This window comes from Salvelinus sp. IW2-2015, linkage group LG31 (genome assembly GCF_002910315.2).
Source record: "Salvelinus sp. IW2-2015 linkage group LG31, ASM291031v2, whole genome shotgun sequence".
Classification (NCBI taxonomy): Eukaryota; Metazoa; Chordata; class Actinopteri; order Salmoniformes; family Salmonidae; genus Salvelinus; species Salvelinus sp. IW2-2015.
The window spans coordinates 8,194,823-8,212,100 of record NC_036870.1 but is presented as its reverse complement, the minus strand read 5'-3'; the positions used below and the strand labels follow the sequence as shown (position 1 = coordinate 8,212,100).

At 42.8% G+C, this 17,278-nt stretch overlaps 1 protein-coding gene across 3 annotated transcripts; it reads right to left on the bottom strand.

Moving 5' to 3' along the window:
• Positions 1 to 2,091: 2,091 nt before the first annotated feature.
• LOC111955987 (protein shisa-7) lies at positions 2,092 to 15,979 on the bottom strand. 3 transcript variants are annotated; one of them, XM_023976391.2, is made up of 8 exons: positions 15,627 to 15,979; positions 15,147 to 15,228; positions 12,378 to 12,486; positions 8,743 to 12,214; positions 8,293 to 8,447; positions 7,907 to 7,972; positions 6,922 to 7,113; positions 2,092 to 6,411 (listed from the first exon to the last, which is right to left on the bottom strand). In XM_023976391.2, the coding sequence occupies exons 4-8, from the start codon at positions 9,486 to 9,488 to the stop codon at positions 5,555 to 5,557; spliced, it is 2,016 nt and encodes a 671-aa protein (XP_023832159.1). In that variant the 5' UTR covers positions 9,489 to 12,214; positions 12,378 to 12,486; positions 15,147 to 15,228; positions 15,627 to 15,979; the 3' UTR covers positions 2,092 to 5,554. The 3 variants fall into 3 exon arrangements, with proteins under 3 accessions (XP_023832159.1, XP_070292425.1, XP_023832160.1); XM_070436324.1 differs by having other exon boundaries at positions 8,743 to 12,486; XM_023976392.2 differs by lacking the exon at positions 7,907 to 7,972 and having other exon boundaries at positions 8,743 to 12,486; positions 15,627 to 15,976.
• Positions 15,980 to 17,278: the final 1,299 nt, after the last annotated feature.

The following is a 17,278-nucleotide window of genomic DNA, read 5'->3' as shown; positions in this document are numbered from 1 at the left end:
CCATGCTTGTTGAATGTCCTTCCCTATAAGCGTGCTGAAAGTCTCTGGTTAATTTGTTTACAGTGAAATAGCATTGTATCTGGTCAAACACAATTTTTGCCAAAAGTTTACTAAGGGTTGGTAACAGGCCGATTGGTTGGCTATTTGAGCCAGTAAAGGGGGCTTTACTATTCTTGGGTAGTGAAATTACTTTTGCTTCCCTCTAGGCCTGAGGGCACACACTTTCTAGTAGGCTTTTGATTGAAGATATGGAAAATAGGAGTGGCAATATCGTCCACTATTATCCTCAGTCATTTTCCATCCAAATTGTCAGACCTCAGTGGCTTGTCATTATTGATAGATAACAATAATTTTTTCACCTCATCCACTCTCACTTTACAGAATTCAAAAATCACAATGTTTGTCTTTCATAATTTGATCAGTTATGCTTGGATGTTTAGTGTCAGCGTTTGCTGCTGTCATGTCATGCCTAAATTTGCTAATCTTGCCAATGAAGAAATCATTAAAGTAATTGGCAATATCAGTGAGTTTTGTGATGAATGAGCCAATCAATGAATGATAGAGCTGAGTTTGCCTTTTTGCACCAAATTTCATTTAAGGTGCTCCAAAGCTTTTTACTATCATTCTTCATGTCATTTCTCTTTGTTCCATAGTATAGCTTCTTCTTCTTTTTATTCAGTTTAGTCACATGATTTCTCAATTTGCAGTACGTTTGCCAATGGGTTGTGCAGCCAGACTTATTTGCCATTCCTTTTGCCTCCCCTCTCCTCATCAATCCACGGGGATTTAACAGCTTTTGCAGACATTTTCTTCATGGGTGCATGCTTATTAGTAACTGGAATAAGCAATTTCATTAATGTGTCAAGTGCAGCGTCTGATTGCACCTCATTACACACCACAGGCCAAAAACTATTCTTTACATTAACAACATAGGAATCACTACAAAACATACTTCTTGTATGACCACTAAATTAGGTACAGTCTTTGGAACTTTGGTTTTCCTAGATATGGCTACTATATTGTGATCACTACAGCCGATGGATTTCGAAACTGCTTTAAAAAACATTTCTGCAGCATTAGTAAAGATTTGACCAATACATGTTGATGATATCATTCCTGTGCTGTTTGTAACTACCCTGGTAGGTTGACTGATAACCTGAGCCAGGTTGCAGGCACTAGTTACAGTTTGAAGCTTTTTCTTGAGTGGGCAGCTTGATGAAAGCCAGTCAATATTTAAATCACCCAGAAAATATACCTCTCTGTTGATATCACATACATTATCAAGCATTTCACACATTATCCAGATACTGACTGTTAGCACTTGCTGGTCTATAGCAGCTTCCCACAAGAAAAGGCTTTAGGTGAGGCAGAGGAACCTGTAGCCATATTACTTCAAAGGTATTTAACATGAGATCGTCTCTAAGCTTTACAGGAATGTGGTTCTTAATATAAACGGAAACACCTCCACCATTGGCATTTCTGTATATTTTATAACCATGTATTGCTACCACTGTATCATCAAAGGTATTATCTAAGTGAGTTCAAAAGCACAATACATTTTTCATCCAAATGGCAGCCCCGCCACTTGATTTGCTATAATGCTGAGGGATGGGGCTGGAGAAGTGTAACCACTGTCAAATTCATGGAGATATGGATGCAAACTTTTACAGTCCATGAAATCAACATATTTTTAAGCAATACATGCTTGTTTAAAAAAAAGGGCATTGATACAAACCACAGAGTACAACATTTGTATTTTTGGTTATGATGGGGTAAGTCAATTGTTGGCTGCTCAATTCATCTGATAAATTGTATTATTTAAGAATCAATAGATACATAAAATTTATAAAATGATGTTAAAAATGCATTCTCTCACGTGATTTCTGACCTAAATTTTGGACAGGTGAATGACAGTGCTCAGCACCGCCACATAGTTGCAGCATCTTCTGTCTTTCATGTCTGTTTCCTATCCATAATTGATCAGTCAGTCCAACCATAAAACAATGAGCCAAAGTGATTTACATAGAATAATCACAATCATAATTTGTGTTGATCTGATGAACACCAATAACCCAGTGGAAGAAAAAAAAATTTTGTTGGGAATTTTTTTAATTGTTATTATCAATTGAACAGTATGATTCTACAAATGCGAGAATTCACCAATAACCAAAATAAGGGTTGCACGCTTGTGAGATCTTCACTTAATATTCTTGGAAACAGACATGGGGTTTATCTATTAGATTAATCCCTATACATTTTTCTGAGGTAATACAGTACACCCCTGCCTCATCGTGCCGCAATACAATTAGGGGCCAATAAAGCTATCTCATGTTTACTTACACTTCTTTCTATCTGGAAAACCTCACGCCACTAAATGTCACCCCATGAGCCACACACCAAAACAACCATTTTATACCACAACCTCCCTCTTACCTCCACCCACACACACCTTCTGGAATAATTTCCTCAGACCACACACACGCATGCAGGCACGCACACACGCACACATTAATCAACAGTACATTTACAGGCACACAGATTAATGAGGGCGTACTCAACAAAAACATAATCACAACATCAGTATACCTCCAAAAGTACAATAAAAACATACATTTAAAATAACTGAATCTTCGTGTGACATAAATATATTTTGCCTCTCTTCGTTTTAGTTTAACAAGATTCCAATTACGGAATCTGAAGTTCTTACTGTAAAAAACATTGGGGCATTCTAGTCCTATAATTGGTGATCCATAATCATGTTAGTCAAGGCAAGTCACAATACATTCTCCAAACTATTCTAGCAAAATCCTCATTCTTTACAATAAATAGTAAAGTTCTTGAAAAGAGCGAGATTCCGGTCACATAAATGTAATCTTATAACGAAATGCACAAATTTTCACAAAAAAATGTCAACAATGGAATTGTATAGCTTTTGCTCTACACCTTGAAATGTGAGAAAAGTAGATTTTGTTACATTTGCTTTGGTGAATGTCACTTTACAAGGACAGCTTTGATTGATGTCCTTTCTGATACTAGGCTTTTGAATCCAAAAAGCCAATATGAATAATAATATCATAGCTTTGGGTTTGAAATAGTTTGTGGATTCTCTGAGAAACACAATTGTCTTACTTGTCATATGCCAAGTCAGATCAAATGTGAGATTCAGCATTCCTGAAAATAAATTAAAATACACACATGGGCACACAAATACAGACGCATGTACATTACACATACACGCCATGACATCATAAGTCAGCACTATGACATCGCAAACACTGGCTTTGACATCTTCATGCGGTTTGTCTTTTCACTTTGATTGCATCTGCTTTTTTAAATCAAGAATACAAAAGGTTAAAATCCACTAGAAAGATGAATATTCAAAATCCAGGAAACATTGAGCTTCACAGAGAGAAAAAAAAATAGGGGAACTAATAATCATGGTGATGATAATAATAATCAAAGAGTAAATCTATAGTAATCATAACCATGACCATAAACACAAACACATATCACAGAGTTTTAAAAACATTGTCTGGCTGAAAGTAATACATTTTTGTCTTTATCCAGTCACAGTTAAAGGGGAGAGCCGAAATACTATACAAAGATTTTGTAAATACTATGGTCTCATTATCCCTTCAGTCAAAGTTGAGAGTTCAACCCTTTCAAAATTGGCCAAAAATGACCACATCTTCCATTTTATAATCCGTCAAACCCACAAAAAAATAAACTTTTGTAAATGTACAAAATACGACATTAGGTCCACCCCCACCCCTGCAATGTAAAAAAACTATAATATGATGGCTTTTTGTCACACTCAATGTCAACCTCACGAGGGCACAAAGTAGCTTTGCAGCATTGACTCTGTTTTCTTCACACTTACAAAATGTGTCAGTCATTTCTGCAGTGTTGCACAAACCTTCTCCAACATTGACACAGAATAAGGAAAAAGCCAACATAGTACAGACCACAGACACACATAAAGAGTTTTCAGAATAGCCCTTGGTGTTAAGTGTCCATTGTCTTCTGTTCTCCCTTTTCCCACCTTCCTCCAAATATTGTGAACGGCTTGAGTTTCAGAAACAGTCAGGTGGAATTCAGAGAAGTCTGAGTAGTGATTGGTATATTAACTACTAACAAATCAATGTTTTACCTCACGATCCTGGTAAACAGCTCAGAAAGGATTATCAATGGAGCAGGAGCTTGGCTGGTTTTGGGGATTGTTTGAAGGGACAGACCCATGGGCAGGTATAGCTAAACAAAGCCGTTGCATTAGCCAATAGGTAAATCCTCTGTATGGCAGTGTTCCTCAAAATTAACGCATCTTCACTGAGCTTTCATTCTCATGTGGTCAACAACTTTGTTTAGTTTTTTTCCCTTTCAGGTGGTCTTTAACTCCTTAAAAACATGACTGACATTGTGTATCGAATAACAGTGTCAAAGCATCTCTGTGTGACTATAAACATAACTGGAATCAGCTCCACAGTTTGGAAACTGACCTCATTTGAGTCTTGGGTCTCTATGGGAATGACAACCATCACATCGACCAGCCAGCCAATCAGGCGAGGGTGCAAAGGTCATGCAGCAAAGTTATATTTGTGTCAAATCATGCTAATAATAACTGAAGAAATCCAGCCATAATCAAGAGGTTCAACCTTTACATGACCTTATACAAAACGTCTGCAGACTGAGTTATGGCTGTAGTGTGAGATTGTGGTAGCTAGCAACAGTACTCCAAATATGTCTATTTTCAAGTTGTCCAATCAAAAATTAGGAAAGTGACAATGGGCAACTCAAATGTCCACTCAGTGTCAGCCATTAAGTCATCAGGCTATAGCTGTGTGATACCCACCCCCATAATACACATACTGTCTAACAGGACTTTATTCCTTTACAAAAACCAACAATTTACAGTCTTGTATTTATTTTTTTTTACAAAACTCAAACCACCATCACATTGTTCTGCATTCCATTGACATCTCAGTGTCTGTTCAGATTCAAAGACAGTTTAGTTCTCTCTGTTAGAGCAACAAGAAACTCAATAACCATTTATTCATTTAATCCACTAGTAAAAGTCATCATGTCCTCGGATAATGTTTCAATTGCACGAAAAACTTTTTGAAATTGTTCCTTTTTTTCTCTATACATGGCCCTTTTTCTTTCTCCCTCCTCAACAATATGGTTGAATATTCTCTTTCCCAAGACTCACAATAACATGAATCAAATCAATAGGCTTCATTCAAAATTTCCTCTAATAATTCAATTTTCTCAGTGGTTTCTTTCTATCATTGCCCTTTTCTGTGTCTCCTGGCAACAGGTAACAATGGCATCCACTCTTCTCTCACGGCTTTCATTCTTGTTGGGACGTAGTATCCCCGTCATATCCTTCTCTCTCATCAGCTTGCCCATGTCTCTTGTTTCTTCTTCTACTCATCTATCTTTCCATCATGCCCCAATTGACCTTCTCTTCCTCTCCCTTTCCTTTCTGTGTGAACACTTTCAGCGTGAACATTCTCAACACGACCTTCATCTCTCCTTCACCGTTGGCTTTAGTCTCTCACACAGTCACCTCGTTCTTACTAGCCGTCCTCAATGTCTGGCCCCCTCCTCCGCCACCGGGGATGTATTGGAGCTGTTCGATGGTGTTCTGCCTCTTGGTGGCGAATGCCATCCTCCGCACGTTGTGGCCCCCGATGGTCCCCGCCCCGCTCCCTTGCCCTACCCCGGCCCCTGGTCCGTGCCCATGAGGGTCCCCCCAGCTTCCTACCGGGTGGCCCGCCACACTCATCTCCAGCTCGTGGCCCGATGTGGGGTGGGAGTTCATCTTGATCATGTGATGGCGGTCCAGCGAGGGTGTGACGCAGACGTTCTGCTGTGATTGGGCCTTGTGGCTGAGGCATCCCATTGTCGGGACCCCCATCCCCCCAAATTCCCCCATCCCGCTCATACCCACCATACCGCCCAATCCTGGCATGCCCATGCCCACCATCCTCTCCTCCAGACGGTCGGGCGAGACTAGGAGTCTCTCGTGGGACTTGCGAAGCGTCTGTGATGTGGAGCTCTTGCTGGTGGTCATAGCCTTGTAGTACTGGTGCTGCTGGTTCTTGGAGAGTCTGGAGAGGGTGTTGCCCTCGCCAAGTGCTAGGAGCTGGTCCTGGGACATGACCCTCCGCGGGGCCTTGTCGAAGGCAGCCTGGTACCCCGACGACTCGGCTGGCAGAGGGTAGGGGTTGGGGGTGGATGTGGGCACGTGGATATGTGTCCGGGAGGAGTGGAGGGGGAGGGTACCCCTGGCGCCGAGAGTGTAGTCACCGCCCCAGTGGAGGTGGTGCTGGGAGGAGTGGAACGACAGAGGGGCGTTGTTAGGTCGTCGCTTCGATGAGTAGTAGCCAGAGTAGTCCTCCAGATCTTTCTCTGTTTTTTGGGGGGGGGGTTGAGTTTTTAAAGAAAGACGATGAAAGAAACAAATGTAGAAATAACAGTTAGTGAAATTCATTCATTATTAGGTGAAACAAAGTGTTCCAACATTTCTCGTCCTAAGTCTTTAATCTTTAAAGACTTTCCCTGGACTGAGCTCCCTGAAAGCAAACTGAAATGTGACCATTAGCCAACCGTTGGTTCCTCTCTCTCCGTTTATTCTACAACCCCCCTATACATCCTCCCTATTACATAGTTTTCTGGGGCACCTACTCTAGACAAACAAGTCTTTATCAACGGCCATTCTATAGACTATAACAGCCTACATTAAAGGCACAACAAAAGAGAATACGTCTGACACACACCGCCGGCCGCTGCTTCTCGCCTGTTATTGCTTCTTCCACACACATATCTCTGGAGCTCTCGCTCTAACCCCCCCCCACTAGCGGCTGCCACCCAGACACTCAGCCCTCACTCCGGCCCCTCCCCCACCGCCCCCCTCCTCACCGAGCCTCTTCAGGGAGCTGTAACGGCTGATCTCAGGTTTCATGGCCGCCTCGTAGGAGGGGGGAAGCTGGGCCAGGTTGTGGAAGGAGTGCGAGAAAGGGGGTTGCGGGTGCATGCCGGAGTTGTTGTGCTTGCCGGTGAGGAGGGTCCCCGTGGAGGCCAGCTGGGCGTTGTTCATGCGGGGCACGCGCTCTGGAGGAGCAAGAGGAGGAAGAGGAAGACATTTTCAAAGACCCGACACACACGGGAGCATTAACCAGGTCCCTAACACACAGGGATACATTTAGAATGACCTAACATGTTTATTAACATAATATATACAGTATGAGTACGTTTATAAGGACCTAATATACACAAACACACACACACACACACATACATTTACAAGGACCTAACACATATATGGTGGGTAGCTACATTTATAACGTGCCAACATGTACTTAAAATGACCTTCAAGGTACATATACATTGACGAAACGTGCCAATTCATCACAAATTACTAGTCTTAGAGAATTGCTGCCATTTGTAATTTGTACATTTTCAAGTCATTCTAAGGCGACTAGTATGAGGTAACATATAAAACAAGCCAAGATGATTGTCTGACACTTTGGCCATTGACCATGTACAATAATGGGCAATAACAGCCAAGAATATCTTTATAACCACTGAGGGAGCACACGGGAGACATTGACCACTGTGGAGTAACACGTGCAGGCTTCGGGTCACTGACTTCACTCACGCCAAGGCCCATAGTGTAAGTAAGCACACTTACACCACAAACGGATACAGTACATAGCGCATACTGAGACACTTACGAGGGAGACGCACACACAGAGTGACTGGGAGCACTGAAACAGCAACAGTGTTAAGGAAACAGCGACTGTGCTGAGGGGAAAAACACCCGATGGTACATGTACAACACCAGACAGACGTGTCACGAGGCCAACTCACACACCCGCCGCCTGTGTCAGCCAGTTAGGCTTACCCTTAGCAGCTGAGTGTTTGGGACTGGAACCAGACACCTGGATAAAATTGTGGTGCAAGTTGCCAACTGCAAGAGAGCACAGCGAACACTGATGGTACAGCCACTTGTGCGTGTACGCGTGAAGCATGAGCATTGTTTGCGTGTGTGGTGGAGTGTGTGCGGTGGGATTACGTGAGCGTGTTCAGAGTGCAAGCATTGTTGAGCGCGACTCCATACAGTCAGCGTTACCAGGCTACTGCGTCCACCACCGCTGTCCGCGGTCATCGCTGTAAGGGTTCGTATACATCTGAAAACAGGCTATTACTGTGTTATTACAATGCAATAACAGCGTTAGTGTTCTGACACTAACAGTGTTATAACGTTGTCATTACAGTGTTGTCACTCACTGCGGTTGTCTTTGCTCTGGAGCACCGGGGTGTAGAGGTTCTTGGGGGGACGACCGAGGCCGTCTCCTACGGTGGCGCTGGTCAGGACGCTGCTGTCGTTCCTCTCCCCCTGTTGGACTGGGCTGGCCTGGCTGCGTAGGATGTCCACCAGGGCTCTGGGAGAAGGAAAAGAGAAGAGGAGGGGAGCGGAAAAAATCATGGACAAGGGCGAGAGAGTAGAACAAACTACTTTCCGTTCAAAAGTAGAGCATTCGACTTAGCTGGCCACAAATGTAAAATGTGCTACTTGTTCATTGATTGTGGTTCAGTTTCGTCACCCCTGTGGCTTGTGACCTCAATGGATTTAAAAGACTAAAACCCACTGACAGACCCACATACACCCATATGGCCGTTTTTCAGACAGTGGTTACTGATCGTCTGCTCAAAGACAATTCTCCATTCTTTTCTCACCTGGGCATGTTGATGTCTCTGTTCCGGGGTCGTCGGGATATCTTGTGGAAGGCCACCTTGATACCCACTGCCACCACTAGGGTGAAGGAGATCACCCCTCCGATCACGTACGCCGTGCTGTTGCTCTGCTGCTGCAGCTGCTCCGAGTCTGGGTCACCCCGGTTCCCCGACAGCGGGGGGTTCGTCTGCGGTGTGTCAAGCCACCCGGGCGAGTTGTAGTTGTTGCACGACTCCTGGTCCAGGCGGCTACGCTGGTGATCACAACAGTAACGGTAGTGGCAGGTGCCGCAGCAGTAGATGTAGGTGCCCTTGGAGCAGTTGAAAGTGCTGTCTAACTGGCCCATGACATCGTAGTAGGCCCGACACACGTCCACATCCACCAGGCGCCGGGGGGGTGGAGCCACCTGGGCAGCACCCAGAGGGGGCTTGAGGGCGTCAGCTGCCGTCATGTTCTGAGGGAGCTTGATCTGGGGGAGGGGCTTGGGGAGCGTTTCGGGTTCTTTCGGCTCGCCGTCGTGAGCGTCCTCCATCTCAGCCGCTTTAGGCGCCACCTTCGCCCCCCCCGGGGGCGGCGGCGGCATCGGTTTGTTCCCAAAGCCGGTGAGGAGGAACAGGGTGGTGCCGCTGGGGCCGCCATTGGATGAGCGGCGCTCTGTGGTGATGGTGACGGCGGAAAGGACGAGGCCGGACACAAGGAAAAATATGAGGGAGTTGCTAAACATCCTTCTGTAGGTTCTTGGCCTCATTTTTCAACGTTTCAGCGTTTCTGAGCCAAAGTTTTTTTTTCTTAAGGCCCGCCGGGTGTTCAAATATCAAGGTCCTCTTCCAAGAAGAAAAGTGTCTTCTTTGAATTTCACTGGCGTGTAAGTCTAAAAATATAAAAAGCTTCTACTCAAGGTTTCAATTGGAATACGATGAACTAATCCTTCGTTAGTGCTTCCGTGTACAGAACACACACTAGTGTGGGTGTTTTTACGTTGTTTAAAAGTGATTTTTTTGTTTGTTCAAGCAATGCGTGTGGCGTGTAACTTGTATGTATTTATGTAAACATATCTCTCAAGCTCTCAATACAAATCTATTCTTGTTCGTAAGCAGCTTATGTAAAAGTTGAGGTTTTATATATTCCTACGTTCTAGACCTTAGCATGTACTGGCCTATATTATGGCTATACTTGTGAAAGGACCATTTGAAGTTTGTCTCGACAACTTCAACTTAGCACACAAAAACAAAATAGATGATGAGGAGGCTGGAAAATGTATATATTGTAAACATCAGTCAATAAAGTGTTATATTATGGAATGGTAAGAGTAATGATAATGTTTGTGGCCTCTACTGTGCAGACCTCACTCAAATGGCAAGTGTGGGTTGTCTTTCTTTATGAGAGGCAGTATTATCTTGTAAACAAAATCAATGTGTAAACATTTCGTACCCTTCGGAGTCTTTTGAACTATCCCACAAAGTTATGAATAAGGTAGCAAGCAAATCCTATTTGAAGGGCAGGTGTAGTCTGTAAACATTAAGGGTTGTACGTAAACTTCATTTTCTTTATTTGAGTACTTTTCACCTATGCTTAATTGTATATTTTCACTTGGAATTGGCACTTCAGTTTTCCGTTGTAGGTATTTGACCCGCAAACCTTAATGTAAAACTTTGTGTGAATTGTAAACAATGGTGTTGGCAGCTTTAGGTGTCTCTAATTCATCATGTCCATACATGTGCTAGAACAGATTGGTTTATTATCAGTATTAGCTTGATAGTGTCATTTCTTCTGCACTGAGCTTTCTATTTGTTCACAAATCAACTTTTTGAATATTGAGAGAAGGGAAATAGAGGTGTGGTGGTTAATTGAGGAAATATCATTCAGAGAGACTTGGGATTCTAAATTCGTACTTAAATACAGTGGTTGAAAGCCTAAAAAAAGTTTGCACTATGAGAAAAGGACCAATCGCAAAAGCTTGTCACAAGGTCCGGTGAAAATGGGTACTGAAGAAATGTACCAAGCAGCATATATAGTTGAGACAAACCGGGACCACACAATTTACACCTAACTTAGTGAGAAAGGGAAAACTAAGATATAACACAGCGAGTGATGGACAAAATGAATAAAGGCAGTCGGAGATAGTAATTTTTGTTTGTTGGTGAATTAGGAAAAGGTGAGAGAGGGAAGGAGGGACTGGTGATGGGAGATGGAGGGACGAAAGGAGGCTAAGGATCTATGTGCGTTTGATCCCCTTGCGGGAGTGTCTCTGCTCTGAGTTTAACTCTGCCCAACAGAATAGAACGAAGGTGGGCTTGGGCCCGGTTCTGGCAGGACAGCGCGGCTCCGCCCACAGAACAGACATGAAAATGTCTGGATTCATTCGTTCAATGCAGAATATGTGGAGAAAATGTACACTATGATATGGTCACTTTCCAGCCTAACCTAACCTGGGCTGATGACTACAGATACATGGTAATGGTGACCTAAACGAGAAAAGTAGAACAATCTAATATGAAAAGCTTTCTAAGCTATTTTCTTCTGAAAAACAATGTAGGAAATGGTATCCTAGTGTCATATAACCTCTTCTTCACTGTATCCCTGAATGTATGAGTGCGCCTATATTTGAAAGTTACTATGTGAGATGTTGTTGATGCAAATAAATCTTAAACATAGTAAGATGATAGTTCTAAATGTTGGGTCATAGTATGGCTGGTGTAATATGGCTTATGTGTTAAAGTGTATCTCCTTTGACAGACAACATCAATACGCTGAGAGGAAGAAAAGAAGCACAAGTGTTTGAATATCATTCGGGTTAAAAGGAAACGGGGGCTTTTCAGATTGTTAAATGTGGTGTGCCGACATGTGCTGTATGGGAGAATGCTGGAGAGATGCTGACAGAGAGAGAAAAAAAGTGAGGTATATATTGAGGGAGATAAGCAAAGTAGCGACAGAATAGCAGCAAGGTCAATGTATCACGTTATATGTGACTTGTCTTGCCCTTCAGTCAGTCAAAGCCTAGTTCGATTGATCGATCTGGGGCCGAACTATCAGAGCCTGAGCAAGTTTGTGAGTTATCACTGCTTACCATTCTCCAACTAATGTATTCATCCAAATCTGAAAGAGTTTAGGAGCAGAAAAGTATTATTTTTAAACTGACGGACAATAAATGTACATTTAACTACAGGCGTTAGGCTAACTCTCCACAATGTGGTTATAACTACTTTTTATTTGATAGAATGTTATAAGTTTAATGAACACTTTGAGCTTCAATGCTATTTTGAAGTAATAAGGATATGAAATGTGCATTTTATGTGTTAGGGAGACTAATGAAAAATGACTATTTTGATATCGAATCTGAACGCTGTGTGAACTCAAGCTAACACTAAGTGAAACATGAGGTATGAATGATAAACGTGACTTTGGTAGTTTCGTTGTTGTCGTTATTTTTCTTTTTTCTTGCACAGTTCGTACGGCACCGGTTTTGGTCTCGCTCTAAACAAAACAGGGGGAAGAAAGAAAAACAGTCAGTGCAAATAAAGGTCCAAAATCACCCCCCCCACCAAAAAAATAAAAAAGGGATGTAGAAGGTCCGTTGTAATTAGCAAACAGCCTCTGGATCTAAAGCGGGGGGAGAACGTCCCCTTAGTTGTTCCACCTGGCCAAGACTGTGATGATGCCGTAATCCAGCTTTGAGGTTCTTTCAGTTCTTTGCTTTTTTTCCTTCTTCAAACTTCTTCTACGTCTTTACTTATTCTAAATTGACACTGCAAAAAGAAGAAGACAGCAAGCGGATCAACGGATGACCTTTTCTTCATCCACAGTTTAGCCATCGCGTTTAGGTACAAGACATAAACTGAGTGTGCAAAACATTAAGGAACACCTGCTCTTTCCATGACATAGACTGACCAGGTGAATCCAGGTGAACGCTATGATCCCTTGTTGATGTCACTTGTTAAATCCACTTTAAAATCAGTGTAGATGAAGGGGAGGAGACAGGTTAAAGAAGGATTTTTAAGTCTTGAGACAATTGAGACATGGATTGTGTACGTGTGCCATTCAAAGGGTGAATGAGCAAGACAAAATATTTAAGTGCCTTTGAAAGGGGTATGGTAGTAGGTGCCAGGCGCTGCTGGGTTTTTCATGTTCAACAGTTTCCGGTGTGTATCAAAAATGGTCCACCACCCAAAGGACATCCAGCCAACTTGACACAACTGTGGGAACCATTGGAGTCAACATGGGCCAGCATCCCTGTGGAACACTTTTGACACCTTGTAGAGTCCATGCCCTGACGAAATTAGGCTGTTCTGAGGGCAAAAGTGGGGGGTTAAAACTCAATATTAGGAAGATGTCCTTAATGTTTTGTACACTCAGTGTACTAAAAGCACTGGTAATACCAACACTGAACAAGCATGCATGATTACTCCTACAAAAACAGTTGGCTAATAACTGGTATAAGCAGTAATTAACAAGTGCTAACATTCACTCTGTTTGGCTAAATCGATTCATATTTCAGATTGCGCGATATCCACGGTGTAAAAATGACAATGCATGTTGCATTATTGCATTAATTTAAAAGCAACGATTTAATTGATTCAAATCATCATACTGTCAGCAAATCTGTAACATAATACAATTCGGAAAAGCTCATCCTTTCACACCAGACCTTGAATATCACAGTCATAGACTCCTGAGGACTACAGTCTCCTACAGTCCTTCGTTAGGTAAGGACCTGCGAGATCACACTACATTAACATCAACTTCGAGAGAATAGACATGTTGTAACTTCAACAACAAAAAAACAGCTAGGGACATGATGATGAGACACACCATATGGAGAGCACTGACACCGAGAGACGAGTGTCAGGGGAGAAGAGTAGGTCTCATAGTGAAGACTGGGCCTCAAGAGGAGACAAAAGGAGGGGAGAAGCCACAGATGTGAGCAGAGTGGGGGGTTGCCCGGAATGGGAGTATCCTTTCGAAATGGGAGGAGGAAAAAAGGAGGCAAAGCTGGGTTGGAGGCCCTAACAGTGGTGTCTCTTGTCCTGAAAAGTTAAGGGTGCCTTTAAAATCACTGACTGCCCTGGGGGGCCATTTGCATTCCGTTTCCTGGATGCAGCAATTAAGAAGGTATTGACAACAGCTGATCTCCTCTAATGTGATGCTTTCTAGGCAGAACCATCGGTTTCGACAGACACACCACTCGGCCTGGCCACAAATAGGGAGATGTTATGAGTCTGTTCGGTTCCATATGGAACAGAGAATTCCGAACATGTACACTGCTTGAGCATCTGCATATGCCTGGCCCCTACCGCGAGCACACAGGTCTTAAAGAGACAGCGCACATGCTGGCACACAGCGTGTTAGCGTTACACCGAACCCCCCCTCGCTCCCACCTCCCTCCCTCCCGCTCTCTCTCTGCCAGTGAGTGGGCTGGAGCAGGCTCTCTCAGAATAGCACTGCAGCATTGAACGATAGGAAGAGTGAGAAAGGGAACGAAAGGGAAGGAGCAACACTGTCCTCCACTTTCTCTCTATATCAACACATATCCGTCTATACATTGTCTTATCGATGCCCTCTGTTGTACAATGGGCTTTGCTTCACCTCTCCTCCTTTCCCAAGGATCTCTCCATCTCGCCCTCCTCCCAGGCTGCTCAGTGTCAGATGTTTGTCCACCCCACCGCTCCTCTTGTTCGTCCACCCTACCCCACCTTTTCTCCCCATCTCTCTCTGGACTGAGGCATGCTGGTTCAAAAGGCAGTGCATTAGGATAGTGAGCAACAGCGTCCTTTGTAATTAGGTGTCAGCGTGCATAGGCCTCCGAAGACAAGGCATCATGAATTATGGAAGCAACTTAATTACCGTAGACCCATTACTGACTCCCTTGATAGTTAACGGTAATTATCTTTAATACTGGGAAATGCTGTAGTATTTTTGACCATAATTGAAATATTGTGGCCGTTTCTAAATGTGCCATATCATGTAGCGTTCATTGAGTTTAGTCTATAGGCTCTTTGTGGGAGATTATATATCGATAAACCTCCCACAGCTGAGGTTTTGGGCAGCAAACAGGTGCCTCTATGTGACAATGTTATCAAAGTAAAACCATATCCATACACATTAAAGTTAGGCAGGCTTGCTGACCATGAGCATGATGGTACGGTTGGTGTGTCGACATTTGCATTCATGTGGCGTTGCTCATGTCGGGAACAAGTCATACTGTCATTGTGTGTCTAGGCAAATTCACACACTTCCATTTTCTATTGCTGCTAGATGACTTCATTTATGGGGGGAAACGGACAAGATAGACACAAAATGGGAGGGTAGTTATGGTGGTCGAGGCGCAAAGAGCGAGACCTGTTCACGTGCGCGTTTCATTAGGCAATGTTGCAGCACTAAACAGAAACAAAATGAAGGAACGACTTACCTGCGTGTCGCTGGTTGTATTCAAAGGGCAATAAGATGATGATCCATTTTTAGATGCGGTCGTCAGGCCCGTCACCATGTTTCTTTGAAATTAAACAAGGAAAAAAAAATATTGTAGCACATCAATTGTTGCCAATACAATAATTCCAATATAAATTGAGCAAAAATGGCCCTACACTATGCCACATCAAAATAAAAGCCCATAGATTGGAGTTCACACGCGGATGCGCTGGTCTCTTCCAAATATTAAATAACTACACCAAAACTGTATGTGTGTCATATGGTCAAAAATAATTGTTATAAAAATAGAAAACTCAGCACTCAATTAATAATTAACTTCCATCCTAAATTGCGAGAGTCGTGTTTATCTATCCACTCGAATGAGGCTGTGGAAATCCGTTTTCATGCTTTTGAAGTTATGCAAACAGGAGAACATTAATCAGATTTTGTTCATTAAAAAGTGTTCAAAAGGTAGCTTTACCGGATGTCTAGTAGTCCATTCACCAACATTGGATCTTAATTGTGATTCCCGGAAAATAATTGATCATGCCTACATTTTCCATTGTAATTCCAGGTGAGGATGAAATTAATTTGTCTCGAAGGACATGCTTCTCTCCGAATAGACAGAAAATCGCACAATAATTAAAAAAAAACGAGAGGGAGGTCGTCTGAAAATATATTTTCTGATATCATTTAGTTAATCACATATTGCTATTTCCTTTTAGCGGTGACTATAATCCTCAATGCGCTCCCCCTTTGCTATAGAGGTTCCACCGCGTTGATAAAATTCATAAAAAGTGATTGCTTTCACAAAGGTCCGCCACACTCGATGCTCATTCATTGATAGGACAATATGGTAGGCCTACTTGTCCACGTTTCCATTTGTTAAGTGAGCAAAAGTATCTACCAATCGGTGACACGCTTTATTCCCAATGAGATATTTCTTTCGCGGAACCATTGGTTTACAAACGGGGATGGAATGGAATGGTTTAAACGCATGCACCAGGAGCGAACACGCACACGCCTTCAAAAAGCTAAATATTTATGTTCTGTGTGCACAACAAAGCTCACTGAAAATAACAGTGGAATGCAAAAATCTAAAACACTAGCAAAGTGATGGGGGAAAATTGACACTGCTTTACAGCGTTTCATAGGGAAATAGACAGAGAGGGAAGAGTCTAGGATAATGCAGTGTCATTAGTTGCCTTGACAACCATGTCCATATATTTCAGCTAATTATGAATTTGATGGAAATTAGTAGATGCTTGTTTCCTTCTTCCCAGTCATTGCCCCATTCACTAAATGACGTCATCATACGAAAAAAGGAAATATGCAAATATAAAAATAAACTTCAATTCGTTGCACAATCTGTTCCCAAATTCTCTCAGGCGTGCCTTCCCTCAGTGACAGATAAATTACAGTACCCTGTAGGCTACATAAAATAGAACAGAACAGAGCAGAGTAGAAAATAATATGCATCAAAGTCTACCATAAAGTCCACCATTGGTGGAAGCATTATTATGTGACAGAGGCAGCAATATTGATCAGTGTAGCAGAACAGGAGCACACTGAAGGACTGTATGGGGTCTGTGGCCCCACAGATCGTCTTCTATAACATGGTACACGGTGGCTCTTAGAGCCAAGGTTAGGCAACTGTCCAAATCATCACTTCTCACCAGTGATTACTCTGAACGTCAATATATCAATGAATTAACCAAACACATGATCAATATTGCCTCCAGGAGGCTAACAAATGAGGCAATAGTCATTTTAACAACAAAGGTAAGTGCTGACCGGACGCTTCGCAATTGAAAACTCTGGAATTGCATCTGAATGAAATGTCCAGAGACTCACGTTTCACTCCATAATAGCCTTTTGAGGACAGGCTAAAAGAGAACCCTTGTGAACCAGCCACAGGAAATACTCCCCCCTGAACAGGAAATTGAGAATTCTCAGCGGTATCTACAGTCAATGGGTAAGTCCACCCACATGAAGTAGACAGGGTGTCCGGTGTTGAGGGACTGCACCTCACAATGACAATGTGTAGACTTTGGGACATTTCTTACTTTGTGTTGTCTTGTAGTCTTAGATCAAAAGAAAGAGAAATGTTCGGCAAGTCCTTGAGGGCATTAC